Source organism: Haliaeetus albicilla, chromosome 2, assembly GCF_947461875.1.
Source record: "Haliaeetus albicilla chromosome 2, bHalAlb1.1, whole genome shotgun sequence".
Classification (NCBI taxonomy): Eukaryota; Metazoa; Chordata; class Aves; order Accipitriformes; family Accipitridae; genus Haliaeetus; species Haliaeetus albicilla.
Window position 1 is genome coordinate 17716237 of NC_091484.1, and position 20004 is coordinate 17736240.

The window sequence follows — 20004 nt, forward strand, 5'->3', positions numbered from 1 at the left end:
CAGATGTACCCCCATTTCCCACAGCAAAACATAATACGTTTCCGGGAAGGGCACCAGACCGGAACGCCGTGATGCTGCAGCTGCTCCTCTACAGGAAAAGAAGGTTCAGAGAGGCTGACCCAGCTTCCGAGCCTCTGCTTCCAGAACAGCAGCTTTCGGCTCCCTGACCACAGCTGCTAAGGAGCGAGACAGCTCTTGGTGAAGGTCTGACAGCTCCTGGCTGGTCTTGGCACAGCGCTCGATATAGTCCTGCTTGTATTTTCGTTCTTGTGCCAGCTGCGTCTGCAGAAGGGACACCTGAAAGAGGCAAAAGGCCGAGCTCAGACAAGCCCACGCTCTTAGGACCATCCGTAGCTCCACAGATCCGGCCGTCAGGGAAGACGCACCCTCCAACTCCAGCCCTGACAAACATGTTGTCCTTGTGGAATGGGAACTAAGAGGTTGCCAGAGCCACCCTGAACTGAGCTCAGATTACCGGCAATTCCGAGTTTCTTTCTGGCATACCATTCACAAGGCACAACACCGAGACGTGACATGCATATTAAAGAGAGAGGTTTCTACAGGATTTTGTAACCCAACCCTTTTTTTCAAAGGAGAGATTTGGGCTGCTGCCACCTTAGTTCCACCTGCTTTCTCCTCAGCAGGAGGACTGCTGCTTACACAAGGTAGTGAAGAACCGTTCTGTTACGATCTACTTTAGAAACCCGACAGCTAGCACATGAAACGGGAGAAAACTCTCACTCTTCCTAACTTCAGAGCACAGCCCGGGGGGCAAAGGAGCCTTAAAGGACTGCTGAGGCCTTCAAAATCCTCAAACTCTTATTACTTCCTGGCAACAGCGGGTTGTGCCTGCTGGGCTTTTTGGTGGGAGAGACCCAGCTGCTCTCGCCTCCTGTCAGCATTGCAGGGCAGCGCAGCCACAGCAGCTCTGGCATGTTGCCCTCTGCCTGCTTTGGAGCGGAGGAGATGCCAGCACTGGGAGCAGCGCTCGGTGCTTTGCTGTTTCGGGGAGAACAGCTCAGGCCAGAGGTTCTCCTCTGTTTTCAAAGTGACATGTGCTTTGCCAAGGGCTCTGTCCCACGTGGGAATGCCATCCCCAACCTCGAGCTAGGAGTACGAAAATATTCTTTCTTGGCAAATGAACTCAAATAACAGAAGCAATTCCTAAAGGAGTTTTATGGCTTATGGAACCTGCTCCGTTCGAATTACGATACCAAGGTCTGCCAACGTAAAGCCAAACCAGACAAAAAGAGGGTCCCTAATCTGCTAAGCATCTCGAGCAGACTAGGTGGGAAACTCGGGCAGCCAGCTCCGGAAGGGGAACGCGAGGTGCCGAATTAGAAGCCGGTAGCGCGCACGGAAAGCAAGACGTCGGAGGGACTTCACAGCAGACGATACGCGTAGGCTAGGGAACACCACCCCTGAAGAGAGGGACAGCTCTGACCTTCTCTCTGAAATAATAAGGGCACCTTTGTGCAACGGGGCTTGGAAGCCTCCCACGCTTTGGTAGGTAACCCAGAGGTATGCGTGGGAGAAGTGGCCATCTGCTGCTAAGAGCATCTCCCAGGAAGGGGGAGATCACGTTCCAGTTCCGCTGTTTCCCAGACCCAGAGGAGTGCCCCAACTAGCCAGCTGAGGACGATTCTTTGAGCAGAGCACCTTCACTTTCCTGCCGAACTGCTGGAGCAGGTCCACAGTGCAGGCAGACACAACCGTCACAGGGGGAAGGGGGTTCAATCCGTTATCTGTAGCAACAGAACTTCAGGCGCTGAGGCTTCCTGGTGAAAACACCCTTAAGGTATAACTTGATGGCTTCAGCGGTACGCTCGGCTCACTTGCCAGAGCGGAGCACCGTGTACTTTACTCGCATAAATCTTACAGGCATTTTGCCCTGAACACCTGCGAAGATTCACCTCCTCAGGGAGACCAGGGCATACCAGACCCTTAAAAGCACGTGGAAGAGGAGCCTGGCGACTGCTGCTACTGCCAGTACCGCTGTCAAGGGATGGGATAGGGTTCAGGAGCTGGGACGTACATTCTTACGCTGATAAAACAAGCGTCCACGCTGCGCTTAGGTCTCCGACTCGGTCCGATACTGGGATCGTGATTAGCGCAGCATAGCAATAGGAGACTAACGGTTGCCCGAAGGCTGTAAGCTCTGGCGCTGCCTCAGATCCCTGGAGCTCTGATAGAGTGCAAGCTCTACCGTTAACGGAGTCAAGGGAAAATGGAAGCCGTCAACAAGATGAGTAAGACTCAAGGGGAACATCCTTAGAATCTTCTCCATATTCAGGCGAGTGCCAGTTCTCTGAATTTCCTCCAATCCCTCTCCCACCACGCCTGACCTCTAGGCAAGCCAGAGACTAGACCTAGGTGCATGATGTTGTTTGGCCATGGCCAACAGATGTGTCTGACTGACTGGGTATTTCCACTGCCTGGTGTACTCACTTCCCGACAGCCAAACAAAACTCGGGCTGTAGCATCGTGCAAAGCTGTGCCCCTCAGTACAGCCACGGCAGCTTTTGACGAGAGCTTTCCTACTCCTCACCTGGTTCTGCAACTCAGCTAATCGACGACTGCAGTGAGCGTGAGACTCCTCCTGCGAAGAAAATGCAAGGATTTCCTTTTGGTCTCCAGTTTGGCCAGGGCCATGGTCTACGTTCCACTTCTCTTAGGTCTATACTGGGGGGATGCTGCCACTGGGATTTGCCACTGTTCCTCTGTATGGCCAGACCCTCCTCCCACCAAGGAAGATTCTGTTCTCACCTGTCTAGAAGCAGCCATCTTGTGCTGGTCAGACAGCAAAAATCCGCACGCATCTGGCAGCGACCGACCACTGTGATATCTCTTCAGTCTCCTCCGTTCACGTTCCACCTGCACGTTGGTGATAGGAGAAAGGGTCACAGAAACCTGCCACCAAACAAGGAGCAAAAGGAGCTCTGGACATCATGGCAAGGAGATTTCTGCTCTGCTCAGAGGCTGTTAACTGCCCCAGAGAATGCTGCGGGCAAAAAGCACTCGAAGTAGGCTATGGAAGAGAAAGAGCAAGAGGAAACAGTTCCTGACACAAGAGTGTCAAACGTGCGTGTATGGGGACACTGGGGCAGGAAGGGTGGGACCGGAGCGAATGCGCATTTGTGAAGGCAACGGGGTGCCAGAAGAGAGAGAAAATACAAAAGCGTGCGTCCACAGGGGGAAGTGGGAGAGGGAAGGAAACAAGCAGAGGACTCCAAAGTGCTGTCTGTGGAAATGTGCTGTGATCCAGAGGACCGTGAGGCTTTGCAGAGGCAGTGAAAGCCTGTTTTACCTGCTCGAGAGTCCTCCTGAGCTCAGCATTGAGTTGCTTCAGCTCCGCCTTCTCCAGTTCCAGCCTTGCAACTGCTCGCTGCAGACATTCCAGCTGCTGTGACAGGAGTCTCTTCTCCGAGAGCCACGATAGCTGCTCCCCTTCTGCAATAGCCTGCTGGGTATACAGAGAGGAGTTTATGTGAGCTGGTGCCCCATAAAGGTTAGGAGGGACAGAATCGACAAGTCGGGGAGAGTGACCGGACTCGGGAATGGACAGTGCCAAGTCCCTTCTGCTCCTCCTGGTTGACGGGCCAAAACAACACACTCTCTTCCTAGGGGCCCTCCTCCCGATCGCCGTGGGGAAATCCACACAGATTTGCCTTCCGGCCTTTTGGACCGCAGCACAAGTACATCCTGAATGCGCAATGAAGCCCTTCACCTGATCAGGCAACGGTACGAATGCCGTTATTTTTAATACACTGGAAAAGCTGTACCTCCGAAATCGACATCTCTGAAAGCATCCTCTAAGCACCGTCAGCGTAGCTGCTGTGCAACCATCGTTACAAAATTCTGCTAAGGTCAGTCCCTTAGTTTGGTCAGCTGTGCCCCTTCCTTTCCGTGCCAAACCCCAACCACGACACGTTGGCTAAGCTTGCCTACACAGGAGAGAACCAGTTACCCATCCCCAACGTCTGGGCTTGGGGTAACTCTAACAGCAAGCTCCGTAGTTCTTTCAGTAGTTCGGGGGCTGACAGAAAACACTTCAGCAGGTGAATGCCTTGAGCTACGCAGACAGGCAAGCCTGCTGGCTACAGCCGCAGTTTCTCTGGCCAAGCAGGTCATGTATTTATGGGACTATATATTCCCGTATCTTTATGGGCATCATCATTAGAATCCTTTATAGACTTTTTAGTTGACTGATGATCAGTCACACTGCCTACCTGATGATGAAACCGGTCCGTGTCCCTCTCCGAAACCATGCTCTGCAGGATGGCTATTTCTTCCCTCAGAGTCCCATTGGCCATTTCACTCTTGGTAAGGGCAAGAGTCAGTGCTTGTGCCTTCTCTTTCCATTTGACTTCTCTGCTCTCGGTCTGCTTCAAAATAGCAATCGTGCGCTCCAATTCTTCCCCATTGGCTTTCCGCTCATCCTCCAGTTGTTGCGTTAGCTCCTTCTGTCTTTGCAAGGAACGGTCTCTCTCCTGGAGAACTCGCCGCTTCTCTGCTTCCTCTTCCTCCCATTTCTGGAGTTTCTGGATTTGTTTCTGCAGGGTCTCCCCGCCATCCTTCCATCGCAAAGCTGATGTTAATTGTTTCAAGAGCTCACTCTGCCTCCTAAGCTCTTGTTCTCTCTCTGTCAGAGTCTGCTCTAAGTACCCGACTCTGTCTCTGTGGTTCTCGATCTCCTCATCCTTCTTTGTCAGAGTCGGCTGAACATGCTGGAGATCTTCCCGAAGAGCTCTTACTTCCTCTTCTAACTCTTTTAGTTCACCTTCAGCCTTGGTCTCTTGCTCCTTCTCATGCAAGGCTTCTTCCAGGAGCTTCTCTTGCTCTCTGCCATGCCTAACCTCTTCATTCTTCTTGGTTAGCCTAGGCTGGAGATTCTGCAAGGTCTTCAGTTCTTCTTCTTGGCGCTGGAGTTTTTGCATGAGAGTTTCGTTGTCTTCATCTCTCTTCCTCACCGCTTGCTCAAGCAGATCCACTTGCTGCTGGCATGATGTTAGTGCTACTTTCGTGCTTTCTTCACGAAGCCGGAACATGTTCATTTGCTCTGTCTGCCTGAGGAACTCCAAATGGTTCTCCTTCAAGATTTGGCTCATTTTGTCTAGATCCTGCTCTAGACTCTTGGCCTGCTTGCCTTCTAACTCCTTCTGCTCTCGAAGCTCCTGGACGTGCTCTTGCAAAGACACTATCTCTTGATCTCTCGCTTCTAGAGAAGATTCAGCGTATTCTAGTTTTTGCTGTACGGCTTTGGTCTGCCTCGCTGCCTCCTCCTTTTGCTGTTGAAGCTTAGAGAGAGCTTCCTCCAGAACCTCTATCTTTTCCTCTCTTTCTTTCAGAGTCAGCTTTGTTGCTTGGAGGTTTGTTTGCTCAGCTTCACGCTTTTCCTCCTTTTCCTTCCACGCCTCACATTGCTTTCTAAGGGATAACATTTCTTGTTCTTTTTCCTTCAGTGCCACTTGAAGCTGCTGCAGAATTTCCTTCTGCTGTCCAGAGTCTTGCTCTTCTTTTTGGAAGGTCTCAATCAGTTCCTTCTGAGATTCAATCATTAAATCCTTTTCTTTCAGTATTGCTGTAGTGTACTCTAAGTCTCTGTGCAAGACATTCATCTGTTCTTCTGTTTTTTCCGCATAGCTCCTTGCCTGTTGCTTTTGGATGTCTAGGAGTCTGTCCTTTTCTTTTAAGGTTCCTAAGGTCTGCTCCAGTTGGTCACGGACAGTCCTTAACTGCATTTCCATGACTTCCTCAGCTTCCCGGATTTGCTGTTGTTGCGACTCAAGCTCTTGATCCTTTTCAGATAAAGAAAGGGTCATCTTTTCCAGTGTACCACGAAGCTCTTGCAGGTAGCCCTCTTGCTGTTCCTTGTACTGCTGCAAGAGTCGTAACTGATCCCTTTGAGAATCACACTCGCTCTCTCTGTCCTTAAGAACTGCCCTCAGGTGTCCAAGGCTCGCGTGCAGAGATTTCGCCTGTTCTCTCTCCATTTCCAGCGCTTGGATCTGCTGGGTCAGAGACAGAAGCTCCAAATTCTTCTCCTTCAAGTTTCCTTTCATATGATCAAGATCCACCTGCAGATTTCTCACTTGTGATGCACCGTCTCGTTCTAGAATCATTATTTTCCCCTCCTGGAATTGGATCTCCCGGTCTCTCTCCTCCAGCTCTTCGCTCATCTTGCTGACAGCAGTCCTCAGCATTTCTCGCTGCTTCTCCAGCTCCCGTATCTGTTCTTGCTGGGATTCAACCTCCTGTTTTTTCTCTGTTATGTCCTTGATAACCTCACTGAGAGTAGTTTCGTGCATTTCTTTCTGGTTCTCCAGCCTTCTCACCTGTTCCTGGTACAACTTCATTTCTCCCTCCCTCTCCGACAGGATGGCAGTCATACGAGTGAGACTCTCCTGCAAAGCTTTTCTCTGTGCTGCCTCTTTTTGGAGCATCTGGATTTTCTCCCGCTGCGTTTCCACTTCCTCGTTTTTGATTTTTAAGATAGACAATGTAGTCTGAAGTTCTTGTTCAAGGCAGCGATTCCTATCTGTTGCTGCATTTGCTCGGGTTTCGGAGGCTGTGACCGATTCCTGAAGAAGTTTCATCTCCCGTACCAGTTCTTCTTTAACGGCTCACAGTCCGTCCCGTTCCTGCTGCAAAACAGTGACAAAGAGGTTCAATAATTCCACCCATGTATGTTTGCTTTTCGTACTAGATTTGAACTCCTGCTTCAGTGGCAGTCAGGGGCTGCCCCCTCCCTCCCTGCCTCTCGGGATGTTGTAAGACCTTTCCTGCGCCACCCTTTCGGTTGCGTCTTTCCCAGCTTACTCGGCCAGTCCCGTCTTCCTTTTTGCCCTTCTCCGAACCTCTTCCAGCTCGAGCGTGTTCTTTTGGGGAGGAGCTGCCAGAACTGCAGCCAGGATTTAAAGTCCAGACTAACCATGATTTAGGCAGTGGCACGATGATGTTCTCTCTGATAGGGAGGGAGGAAGGGAAGACAGAACAACCCCAACATGGGAGTTCCCGTTGTTGGGGTTGGGCGTTGGGGTTTTTTTTGGACCTCTACCGTGTAGAGTTTTCATGGTACCATCCTCTAGAACCCCACTGTGCCCTCTTGAAGGAGTAGCGGTCAGATCACAGACACAGTTACGGTGTTCATGTTCTCTTCAGGCTGCAACGCGCTTCCTGCCTTTCTCAAACCTACACTGTGGTAGCCTCTCGCATTCCAGGCCCTGTCCCTCACGGCACAAAGGTCTCATGGCTGCCAAGGCATCGCTCCTCTTTACAAAGGGGTATCGAAGAGACGCTTCCACCCAGACGGACAGTGTCCAGAGAAGCACTGCCAATAAGGAGCCCAGAAGAGTAAAAAAAACCACACAAATTCTCCTTTCACGGTCTCTACCTCTTGCTTGGCACTTTCCACTCTCGTCCGTTCCTCCTCTTGTTGAGCTTGCATGGCAGCAACTTTCTGCTTCATATCAAACAGCTTCTTCTCGTGCTCCCTTTCTGTCTCTGCCTTCTCCTTTTCCCACTGCTCCAGCATCTCCTGTAGCTCTGAATGGTGCCCTTCCCGCTCGCTTGCCTGATGAGGGGAGAAAAAGACTTCAGGAGGGAGTCCCAGCCAAGCTTCTCAAAAAAATGGGAAGCTTCATCCCTCCCACAAACCCCCACCTCGACAGCGCACAGTAGTGGCTTTGTGCCCTCCATAAATCATGTCCTATCAAGGAACTTAAAAGGAGGGTCAAGCTGGTGGAAGAAGAGGAGATGTTACCTTCCCCTCTCTGGCGGCTGCCTGTTTCCTAGCACCTCTCGCCTACGGGATTTCCCTCTAGTCTCAGAGTCTCTATTTTCAAAGCTCAACTCCATTCTCATCAAGGAGAAGATGCAGATGGACTGCAGGGTGAGAAAGAGGCCAGCACCCCGATGCCCTAGTCACAAGACGGGCCACGAACTCAAGTTCAAGCCCAGGAACGAGGGGCTGTTCCATCTGTTCTGTATGCTTTGAGCCCAAAGATAACACCTCTGTCAACCGTGAAAGGACAGAAAGAAAGGAACAAAGTTCCCACGACTGCAGTTGGCAGGAAAGTTAGGAGTCTACTTCATGGTAGACAGGAGTCTGGTAAGATCCTACCCCTTTACTGCCATGCCTTGGGTGGGGACCACCCAACCTTCTGCTCAACTCGTCTTAGGCCCACACGGAATCCGTGGCTTGCATTTACTGTCCCGGCATAGTCCTGTAGGTCTTCACGTGCTTTCAAGTGCGAGCTCTTGGCTCTGCTGCCTGGCCTAGCAACGCGTGGCCTATGACAGACGCTTGCTGCCATTTCACACGCTCAGGCTATTATTCTTCTAAAGCCAGCCCACAAAGCTTGCCTCAAGACTTCAGAAGCATATTGTTTCCTACCAGCTCTTGCAGGAGCTTGTTTATTTCCACTTCGTGATCCGTTTCCCGAAGTTTGAGGGTATCGTTATACTGCTCTTCTGCCCGCAAGAGCTGTTGCGCCATGTTTTCCCGTTCCTGCTTCATGAGAGATCTCTCTGCTTCCAGCTCACATTGAAGGCACTTCGCTTCCCCTGCAAACGTGACAAATGGCAAGATTCAGGGCCTACACAAACAGCGGTTCTGACTTCACTAACCGTAAGCCATTTGAATTTCAGTGTAGGAGGGATCTGTCCCCAGCTCCTTCACTCCTTAGAAGCACTGCAGACGGAGAGCTATTTTTATACCATCCTCCCTAGGCAGGGGGGTCACCAGAAACAAAGCACATGAGGCTCTCACCTTGTATCACCTCCTTGGCCTGCCTGACTGTCTGAAGTTGGATTTCAAGCTGACCCCTGGCGATCTCCAGCTGACATAAGCGCTGCTGAGCCTCAAGCAGGCTGGATTCCAGGGTCTCCCTCCCGGCCCTACAAGAGGCCAATACGGAGAGAAATGAGTTTCTTGCTCCTGACGCCCACAGGGAGTTAGTCCAGTAGGAGCTGGTTCAAGATCCCTACCCCTCAGTTCGGAAAATGGGTTGCATGGAAACTGGTATACAGAAGGCATATTTCTGCCATTTAAAAGAGCAATGCAGGCCCCTCCGAGGGAATGCCCAGGCTTTACTTATGACCTAGCGTAACACAGAAAGCCCAGCCGAGTTTGATCTCCATCGCCAAATCTTAAATTGCTATTGTCTGATCTATGACGCACGGGTAGCTGTGCTCACAAAGTCTGTGCCAGCAAGCAAAAGCCCAGCCTCTGCTCACAGCCCTTTGCTCATCGTCACTTCCAGGTTGCTCTGCAGGGGCGCAGAGTAAGAGCATCTCCCTGGCTGACTCGTGACTTTTTGATGCTGTTCGTAGTGTACGTACAGGGAGGTGATCTTCCAGACTCCCTATATTTCAAAGGGACTAAAGCAATACATCAGATGATACAGTAAAAGCTCATGCTTGTAAGCAGCATTTGTAAGAAATCTGAACTAGATTTTACCTGAACAAGGACTACCTGAAAGGAGAGACAGGTAGCCTTCAGTTTAAACTCTTGGAAGTTCGCGAGAAAAACTTGCTACTTTTCTCTAAGCGTTGCTAACTAAGCAGGCAGTAGCCCAAATGGCTTGCCGCTCTTTAAAATGGAAGTTGTAGTACTGCGGAGGCAAATTGTTACATCCATAGACTTCAACCAGCTGCTGCGTATGACACACAGGACTCTGCAACCAGGAGCTGAAGTTGCCTCCCTGATCTAACACGGCGTCCTGTGTGCCAGGTTCCTACCATACACAGCACTGCCTCACTAGAACAGGCGTGCAACCAGGATAACATCCTTCAGGGTAAAGGGGCACCCGAGTGGTACAACACTAAGACCCACAACAGTAGGATTTCACTGCTTTGATGGACGATGGAGGATGTATCTTCAAGAAGGAGAACAAGCACATATTTCTGACTACGCCAATGTCTGGCAGTCCAAAGTAAATATGCTCCATTTTAAGGATAAATCAAAGTCAGTCTCTAAAACAGAACAGAGAAGATAAGAGTCCAAAACTGTGACGACAACAACAGGCTCTTGAGAACAACATCTGGCAAGAATAGTTGCTGCAGCCCAATAATTGACAGAACATAATTCAGCTGGATCAACTAAGAGGAGCTGGAGCTCAGAAGCAGCAGCAGCTCTCAAGAAACAGACTGAGTCTAAATGGTGTTTATCAGCCTTGCTAACAACATACTCTGGAGTGGTAAGGCGTCAAAGTCAAGAAGCGTGACAAACAATCTCGCATTTGTACAGCTCTGCAAGGTCAGGAGTCTTCTAAAAAAGACCTGAGAGGAGGACAAACATCTCCATACGTTGGGTAGTTTGGGGTTGGTTTTTTTTTTTAAAAGCAGAACTTGTCACACGTGATCTTAGAAACCTGATCCAGCAGAAGGACAAAATCTTGTTCCTGCCCTGCATAAACTCCTCCATGATGTCTATCTCAAAACAGCACGTGGTAGGGAGTACCGGACCCACACATCAATGATGGGCAACAATTCCCGCAGACTGGCGAGCATTCAAAAGAGGCTTCCCTGCTGCTGGTGTAACCAACTCTAGGTCCTGCACCACAGGTAACAAGAGTTAGACTAGAAACAGTAGGCCCTCAAGATTTTCAGCACGAGCCTCTAGCTTCACCCTAAATGGCAGTGTCCTACTCGCAATGTCCGTACGTAATAGACTTGAATTCTGAAGATCCCCTGTCAAACTACTTGATAAGGAACGATCCAAGTTCAAACGCGCAGAACGAGAAACCGAAACCAGAGAGAAGCTTTGGGTTTCAGTAAACATCTGCATGGTTTAATTACTACTCAATGCAGAGCCAAGGTACCAGATACTGAGGAATTACGCTGGCTTGCTTTGGACTTCACACAGGAACGTGCAAGGGGGCATAAACATGAGCCCCAGGCTCAGGAGAGCTTTGTTAGCTTTAGCTGTCAGAAAAATAACATTCAAACCATGCTGTACTGGTTTGGGTTTTTGGTTTGGTGTTTTTTTTTTTTCTCGAGATTCCTCCATTTTCTGTCCATGGAAGGTGAAAATAGCTGAAAAGCATACAGGATGCAATGAACCCTCGTGTCATGATTATCACCTCTATAATTACAGACATTAAATAATCTCCTGCCTAGGGTCTCCCCCCTGCCTTTACCTGGCCTCTGCCAGCTGCTCTGCAAGGCCTCGTCTGTCCCGCTCCGTGGCTGCCAGTCGCACCTCTAAGGCAGCCTTCTCGTGCGCCAGCAATTCCTTCTCTTTGGATACGTTGGCCAGTGCTTGTCCTTGGCGAGAGGACTCCTGCCGCAACTGCTCCAGACCACTGCTAGCTGACTCTTGCTGGCGGTGAACCTGAAAGCGGGACAAAATACAGTTAGAGTCCCTTCTCTGGAGTTCTGTGCAGAGCCAGCCAGCGCCACTTCTGAATCAGCTAGAGGAGAAAGAGCTCCGGTACTCTGGCCTGAAAGTTTAAGAGCATCTGCTTCGTGCCGCCCTAACACCCTGGGCTGCCAAAAGGCACTAGGGCTGTTAACCTGAAAGCGATGTGTAAGGCCCTGCTGGGTTGCCTGGGACCAGACGGCCCCTTCAGGACAAACGTACACACCCAGACCACATCTTTTCACGCAAAAATACCACATCTTCCACAACTGCCACCTTGCAAACTAAAATTCTATCAGAATCTATTCCAGTGCTGGGAATTTTCAGGAACCGTTGAGCAAGAGCAACTTTGCTCGCCGAACAAAGTGGAAATACACATGGTTTCTCCTTCTAGAAGAAGAAAAACCAACATCAAAGCGTCACCTCGTCGCAGAACACCACCACACACCTACTTCAGTGTGTACGGCAGTTGGATGCAATGAGGTGATCCTTGGCAGGGAAACAGCCCTTGTGGTGAGCAGTGTCATTTAGTGATTTACGGAAGTCCGGCTGGTGTGGCCAAAGAGATGGTAGACTCTACTTGGACAGTAGTTCGTGTCAACAATACTGTCTACTTGTCTTACACAAACAAGTTGCCCAATAGACCTTGCTGGCATTCAAGCCTGAAGACTAACCGTGATTTTTCAGCTTGCTTCTGCAGTGATGCCAATACACCTCTGATGGGTATTTGCCAAACAGACCACGTACTCCAAAACTAAGACTGTCTAACAGGGAACAGACCTTCAGAAACAAACAATTCTCCTCTCAAAGTTACCCCATAAGACCTAAGATTGTACATTATGAAACCGACACTGAAATGATGGCAAACTCCCTAGTCTCCTCCAGCGATGCAATTCTCCCAAGCTCTTTTTCCACTCTACCAAAACCAGTTAGTCCAGAGTAAACAGTCTTCTGTGACCACCTCTTTCTCAGCTTCTCCCTCAAAGCCTAACGAGGATCTAGCAATTCAAAGCAGCGTGTAGGTCGTAAAATACAGTTTCAACAATTTCAGGGTGCCATTCCCGTTCTTAGCAGTACAAGACAGCAGACACTGACTCGCCGCTTTGTCCCGCCCTCTAGGCCCCAACAAGCCGAGCCTGGAAAGTTGCAGACTTCACAACAAAAAGCATAAATAGAAACATGCAGCCCCGGGGGTTTTTGGCCTCAGAAAATGGGTGAAGAGCTACCCTGTTTGCTTCTTTCGACGCATGTGAGAGTAGTAGCCTCACGCAGATTCGTGGGCAAGGCAAATCACCTCTCTGCAGCTTATCAAAAGCCAAAAAAGAGGCCAACACAGACAGGTGGATTAAAGGAATCTGTAGAAGCAGAGGACGACCCAGAGAATTGCACAACAGCTCTGCAAGCCATCAACACGCTTCCAGAAGGAAGTAAACAACGCCGCCTGACCCCCAGCGCTACCAAGTGTCTCCTTGACAAAAAACACTGCAGAATCCAACAGATACAGCTTCACTGAGCCAAGCAGCCAAAAGCCCACCCAGAAAGCACCAGGTTTTTGGTCTCACCTCAATGAGTTTCTCTTGGGTTTCTGCCTTCTCCTCTGCCAGCATCCTCAGCTCTGCCTGCAGCCCCTCCTGTTGCTCCTCTGCTTTCTTCAGCAGCTGCTCCAGGTGGGCTTTCTCTGCGCTCAGCGCCTCATTTGTTCTTTCACACAAGTTCAGCTTCTCCTGGCCAGAGATCTTTGCTCTCTCCATCTCGTCCACTTTGCCTGACAGAACGTCATACTCTTGCTCCAGCTACAATCGCAGAAGCACAGAGGAAATAAAATAACAGTAAGATTTACTCTGTAGGAGCTTTGGCTTGGACAGAGAAAAGAGCAACGTTTCCATATTCAGACAGTCATACTGTCCGAAGGCAAGAAGCCTGAGAAGCAGCAGCAGCAGCAGCTGGAGACAAACACCTGGCAAGATCTTTGACAACTCTGCTCACCTGCAACACAAGTTTGTTCAGCTGCACCTTATCCAACGCAAGAGCTTCATTGATACTGCTCACGTTCGCTGCTGCAACGTGTAGATCGGCTATTTCAGCAGTCAGCTTATTCTGAGCCCCTGTCAACTCTGCTACTGACTGCTCTGCCTGAAGAGACAAAAGAACAACATGACAACAAAGACAGGAAAATCCCTGACCTCAAGCAGCAACTCCAGATCCCCTGTTGTGTCTCTGACACACTCCCAGTTCAGCGTTCCCAACAAGCACGTGGGCACTAACGACACCGCAGAGCCTCTGTGGTCCGATCGCCATTTTCCAAGAAGGACAACAACATTGTCCCTGTCTTCTACTGCCAGAAACAGCATCTGTGGTGGTCTTGCTATCACAACTGCCTCTCCCACAAGTGCTGCCTCGGAATAAGGTGACCATACCTTTTCCAGTGCCACGGTAAGCTCGTGTTTCTCTTGCTTCAGCAGATCCCTCTGAAGGTGCGATTCCTCCAGCATCTCTCTTGCGACTACCAACTCGCTCTGCAATAATGAGTGTTCTCCTTCAAGTGCAGCTAAGTCCTTCAGTCTATCAGAAGGGGAAAGACAAACAAGTTTTTTAACGTAAAAAACATTCTCATTTCCAAAACCACGAGTATAGAATCATAGAATCATTTAGGTTGGAAAAGACCTTTGAGATCATCGAGTCCAACCGTAAACCTAACGCTGCCAAGTCCACCACTAAACCGCGTCCCTAAGCACCACACTCTACACGTCTTCGCAATACCTCCAGGGATGGTGGCTCAACCACTTCCCCGGGCAGCCTGTCCCAATGCTTGACAACCCTTTCGGTGAAGAAATTTTTCCTAATATCCAATCTAAGCCTCCCCTGGCACAACTTGAGGCCGTTTCCTCTCGTCCTATCACTTGTTACTCGGGAAGAGAGACCGACACCCACCTCGCTACAACCGCCTTTCAGGTAGCTAACAGCTTCCCGCCTGTTAGTTCTCCCTCTCCTCTTTCGTACGTTGGACACAAGACTTTCCAAAGTTCTTCTTTGGGTAAGACAGACTTTTAAAAAGTCCACCTTAATAGTCCCACAATTACTTTTGCCTTCAGCAGTGAACTGATGAAAGAGCTGGCAATCTATCTGGGGAGATGTGTACGAATTTCCCAAACTAATAATCACAGGATCACAGGATGATTCAGGTTAGTATGTGTGATGTTGCAAAATGGCACTCCTTGCCCCAAAGGCCTTCTGCGCTCAGTCTAGCGTGGAAACGGCAGTACGGAGGGGCTACATTGCATATGATGGTCCTGTGCAAATTCCTCCCAACTCCTTTAGCACAGCCCTGGGTAGCAAAAGGGCTGTACAAGAGACACAGCTCTCTTTACGCTGGTCTCCATTTCTCACCAAGAATCAGTTAACAGCAAAAACACTGTAATACGCCATCTCTTTTCCAGTCCTGCCTTACTCACAAGAGCTTCTGTCTGTCAGACGGTTTTTTCTGTCCGTTCTGTTGAAGGCAATAGTTTGACTAGGGACAGGAACAAGGCTGTGCAGAATGGGTGCGTTTTAAACGTGAACACAGCCCATCCTATGAATCCAACGAGCACCCACAGAAGATAACGCTGCTAACAGCAAAGTTTAAAACACATTCACCTGTCCTGAAGCTCCTTCTTCTCCGGGTCCCCTTCGACTTGTAAGTGCATCACCTCCCAAGTCTTCCGGCTTATTTCCTCTTCCGCTTGCTGCTGTGCCTGATCCTCGAGGACAGGTCTACCCAGCGTAACGGGTTCCCAGGGCCGTACGCCACAGTTTAGGCGGGAGCAGTTTACAAGTATAGATCCAGAAAGCCTCATTTGCTCTGCCTTCAGCTCTGACAAATCTCTGAAAAAGAATCAAGAAAGAGGTAATGTTCACACCACCACCTTTATCAGCTGACTCGCTTCCGAAGCACGTAATTGCGCAACAGTAAAAGCCGGCAGGAAAGACGACATCTTCGCTGGGGACGAATCATTCCTCTGACATTTTGGGATCAGGACACATCTTGACCCTTGGGCAATGGGTCTATTTGACGGTTGAGGAATGAATCTGTTTTCTCCCCAGAGATAAGAGGAAATGTATGGAACAGCCAGAAGGCTTCGAGAATTAACTAGCGGGTCAGGCGTACTCTACGCATTAAGGAAAGCTTATCACCAAATAAGGTAAATGGCTGACGGTAACCCAGAGTTTGAAATTGCATGCTGACACCAGAAGAATTTACTGTTAGGCTACGCTATTCTTCTCTGCACAGAAGGCACCTGTGAGAAAGGAACCTCAGAGAGCCCAAGAACAAGAAAACAATCATAAAAGGGAGGGATCAAACTAAGCAACATCAACTGGAGAAATGTAATAGCAGGGTAGAGAAGCTATTCTTTCTCTCAACAGTGTTGGTACAGGAATAAGCGGATGCAAACTGACCACGATAAACGTAAGCTGGAAATGAGAAGGAAAAAATAAATATATACATATTCACGAATGATCTTTCCATCAGGAGCAGTGGGAAAGGAAAGCCAGTGAGATTTAAGGCAAACTCTATAAAAGGGGACCGCTCCACATGCTGCATGCATAGCTTTGGTGAGTCTCTCCCAACTCGTCCACATATGCCTGTGTCTGTGTTAATATGCCCAAACATCACCATAGCCAAGTTCACCTGTTCAGGGCCCCTGCATTGCTTATAGCCTGAGCCCCTCAGCTTTACCTGAAAACCAGCATCAAACAAAATGATTCTGAATATAGCCTAAGGCATGCTTAAGGCCATCGCTTCAGACTGCCAAAGGAGAAATGGTATCTTTAGCCGCAGCTAGCGTAACATCAAGGCTCAAAAAGCAGCTGTGAAGGGAAGCTGTGTTTTTTCTGCAACGAGATCTAGCCTTCACTTCTACTCACCGGTCAGTGGCAGTCTTCATTTCCAGGAAATGACAGCGGAAGGTTACCACCTGACGCCACAGGCTGAGTAGACGGCTGCGTTCACCCCTTAGGTAGCTGTCATAAAGCTAAACAGGCAAAGACAAAAAGAAATGCCAATTCAGCCTTCGCTGTCACTGTACAAGCCTTTCAGAGAGGGGAGGGTACACAACCGTCATCACCGGGTCTCCTTTAAGAACTATTCCAATCGGGGGGGGGGGCATCAAGGACTGAAGAGCCACCACAGAGGCATCCTCAGTAGACCTGCCACCTGACTGCAAAGAAGGGAACATCCACACTTCCCCTGCAGGCGCGGGTATCAACAAAGCAAACTGATCGCGATTCATCATCTCGCCTTGCAGAGGTGTCTAACAGGCTCGGTGGAGGAAGACAAAAACAAGCCCCTCCGAGACCAGTGTCAGATTTGCTTGCAACAGCCTATTGGTAAGGGAGGCCTGTGCTGTTCTTCTGTTGGCTACCCTGAATCCGAAAACACACTGACCTCTCTTCGGTCTCCACTGCTGCAGACAGAGATTTAGGAACTATTAAAAAACAGACGAGCGTTCATGGGTCACTGCCCTACAGTGCCCAGCAACAGCAAGCATTTGCCTTTGAGAACGAGCAGTACGGTCACAGCACGCGGGCATCTCCCATCACCACAATTTGCTGACACTCCTCCATCTCACACCCCTGTCTTCTGCTCATAAACACCAAGACAGCCTCAACGGTGCCACGACTTTCACACAGCAAGCTCTCCAGGCCAGAAATAAAACCCATTCTCATTCCACCCCGGCATCGCGTCTGACATTCCCGTCGCCCATCCTTACCTCACGTTCACCGCGCCACTCGCTCTCCTTCAATTCCAGCTCCTCCCGGGCCCTCATCCAATCCACCGTCAGTTTTCCAACATCTTCTTTAAGGGCTGAATTAACCTCATTCGCTTCCTCGAGGTGTTCCTGCAGGAGAGTGTTCACTTCTGCCAGATTCTCACACCTTGGAAAGGGAGAAACAGCAATGAGGTCACTGAACAACTGCTATCCACAAGCAGCGCCTCCGTGATTTCCCAACTCCCTCAACACTGACTTTGTTGTCAAACCGAGAGGCAGTAAAAGTGCTTTCTAGGATTAACTAAGATCTCTCTGTGATGGCATACTCATTTGCTTCTCCTTGCTTTAAGCCTTCTACTTCCACCTACAATTTCGGTTTCCCCTTCTACTTTGATGATGCCCACAGTTCACGTCTTGCCTCCCCTTCGTGCTGTCTGATCACTGGACGCATCACCTTTCTCTAGCACTCTCCTGACCCGCTCACCTACTGAACCACAGAATAATTTAGGCTGGAAAGGGACCTTTGGAAGTCACCCGGAATAACCCCCCGCTCAAAACAGAGCCATTCAGCACACAACACTATTACTGCACCACAGAAAACAGACTGTGGACCTCTCTCCTTTCAAAGCAGCTTGCCCAACTGCTCCCCTTGGGGAGACCAGGGAGCACTGACAGGTTTTCCCTCACTTCCACGAGCATCCAGGATACCAGGTATGAGGGAACGCTTCTTCCTTGTACCTTTGCTGCTCCTCTTCCACCTGAAGCAGTGCTTTCTCCAGGCTCTGGTCTTCTGTGGCTTCCCACCTGCCTGGAAGGGGTCCCTTCAGAAGAAAGGAAAAGTTTAGTCAAATTCTTGTCTTCCCTTCACTGCTGTGAGCATCCACCGCTTTCCGCTCCATTCGCTTGGGTAGCTCAGGAGCTCGTGGCTTCTTCCAGGCGTAACAGTGTCGTGACTATGGAGAGCAAGGGAGGGGAAGGGTGGTGCTCAATGCGAGTAGCTCTCCTCAGTCCCCCACTGTGGCACTCGCGCAGCTAGGTCTCCTTAGCTCACAACCGTGAGCGCTCACTTCGACTTGAAGCCTGGGAATGCTCTCCTACTCTCCTACCCTTTGTTCTTCCTAGGTTTACTTTAGCCGTGAAGCAGAAAGAAAAGCACATAGCCGTATGTTGAACGCCAGCATTCTTGCCTTCCAAAATGCCACGTTTCAACCCGTTCTTTTTCAGAGGCGGCCATATAACCTAACAGGCAGTGTAGCCCTCTCCTGAGCCCTAGGACAAAATGTTACGCCAGCAATAAAGCACCCTTTCTCAAAACTAAAATCCCCCTTCACAGGGTTTCCTGCACCCGCATTTCTGGGACCACTGGCTCCTCTAAGAATGGCAACTGGACAAAACACTCGCAGGCAAACTTACAGCGCTTCTTTAAACCCTCAGGCAGCAAAATCTTGCTTCCCTCTGCCATTGCTTTGGGGAGCTTGCTTTGGCCCGCCTTAACAAACGCCACCTACACGGTCTTTAGTTGGCAACCTGCACACTCACCCCTCCTGCTGCCAGCTGCTGCTCCAACTCTCGACACCGAGTCCGGTACTGCAGTACCTGGACGGAGACATAGAATGAAGATGAGCGAATGCAGCTTGTAACAGGCTCGGCTCCTCCTGCATTAGCTTTTCTCCAAGTCTTTACAGCCCAAGCACAGTACGTTTCACAGCGCTGCCGATGTGCCGATGCCGCCAACAAGAAGTCGTTACGATACAGGGAAGCTTCACTTTATCTCGTACGGAAGAAACTGAGACGGGGCTTCTTTTACGCGTACTGCCACCTGCTCATCCTAAGAGCTGCCTGCCTCGGCCCGGGGCCGCCCCAAACCACCCCCGCCGGCTCGGCTCCTGCCTCTGGGACGGCCCCCTGCTAACGTGGCCCAACAAAGGCGCCTGCGAGCCGGGCATCTTTATTTCAGCACGGACAAGCCCTCACGAGAGGCTCGGCAGGGTGACAGCGGCAGGGCCAGGCGCCCAGCGGGCCGGGCCGGGCCGGGCGGAGGAGGGCGGCTCCCGGGGCCTCCCCCGAGCTGCGGGCTCGGCGCCGTCCCGCCCGCGGCAGCGCCGGGGAACGCCCCGGGGAGGGCCCCGCTGGGGCCGCGCCTTCGCCCCCCGACATCGCCGCCGCCGCCGCCGAGGCCCCTCTCAGCGCTGCGCGGGCGGCCCGGGCACCCCGGCCCCGCCACCGCGGCCCGTCCCCGGGCAGCTCCCCGCCGGGCCGGCGCCCCCGCTCCTCACCTTCGCCTGCAGCTTCCGCACCAGCACCGCTTGCCGGTGCTGCGCCTCCTCCGAGCTCTGCAGCCGGCGCCGCACGGAGGCCTGGCTCCGCGCCGCCATGCCCCCGCTCTCCAGCCGGGCTCCGCCGCCTGACGGGCCCCGCGGCGGGGGCTGCTCCGCGGCCTGCCCCGGCGGACCGCGCTCAGGCGCCTGCCGCGGCGGGCGCAGCGGCTCACCCTGCCGGCCGGGCGCGACCGGGCGCCGGGCGGGAGAGCCGGGCTCGCTCGGGGCCGCTCTGTGGCAGCGCTTCCCTTCTCGCTTCTCCCTTCTCGCTCCTCGCTGAGGGTGCGGCGTTGGGCTGCGGTGCTGCCGCGGGGGAGAGGCCGCCCCGGCAGCCGTTCGCTCCAGCGCGTTCCGCTCAGAGACCGTTAAGGGCCCCGCAGAACGCTGGGGGCAAAAAGCGCCCCCGGTGCAGGCTGGGAGAGAAGGAGCGCGAGGAAAGCCCAGAGGGTCGGATGGCGGGGGCTGGGGCCACTGGGGCAAGAAGGGTGGGACCGCAGGGACCGTGGAAAAGGTCCATCGCCCAGGGAAGCCAGCTGAAGAGCTGGAACTCGCTACGAAAAGCTCCAACTTCAGC

At 51.3% G+C, this 20004-nt stretch overlaps 1 protein-coding gene across 1 annotated transcript; it reads right to left on the reverse strand.

Annotated features, from left to right (window-relative positions):
- Positions 1-105: 105 nt before the first annotated feature.
- Positions 106-19269, reverse strand: LOC138688279 (centrosome-associated protein CEP250-like). The gene is made up of 21 exons (XM_069799606.1): positions 19087-19269; positions 18652-18708; positions 17997-18065; positions 17851-17933; positions 17113-17278; positions 16268-16374; positions 14999-15226; positions 14811-14891; positions 13780-13924; positions 13349-13495; positions 12925-13155; positions 11142-11335; positions 8771-8898; positions 8396-8565; positions 7394-7573; positions 7196-7271; positions 4221-6622; positions 3308-3463; positions 2767-2910; positions 2549-2599; positions 106-297 (listed from the first exon to the last, which is right to left on the reverse strand). The coding sequence occupies exons 1-21, from the start codon at positions 19267-19269 to the stop codon at positions 106-108; spliced, it is 5190 nt and encodes a 1729-aa protein (XP_069655707.1).
- Positions 19270-20004: the final 735 nt, after the last annotated feature.

Bases quoted from the DNA above. Each gene is read 5' to 3' on its own strand.
- LOC138688279 (XM_069799606.1), bottom strand. From the start codon at position 19,269: ATGTCGGGGGGCGAAGGCGCGGCCCCAGCGGGGCCCTCCCCGGGGCGT. The intron at 18,709-19,086 runs GTGAGGGCTTGT...GTCTCCGTCCAG, and splicing joins GTCACCCTGCCGAGCCTCTC to GTACTGCAGTACCGGACTCG. The intron at 2,600-2,766 runs GTGAGAACAGAA...TTTTCTTCGCAG, and splicing joins AGATGGCTGCTTCTAGACAG to GAGGAGTCTCACGCTCACTG.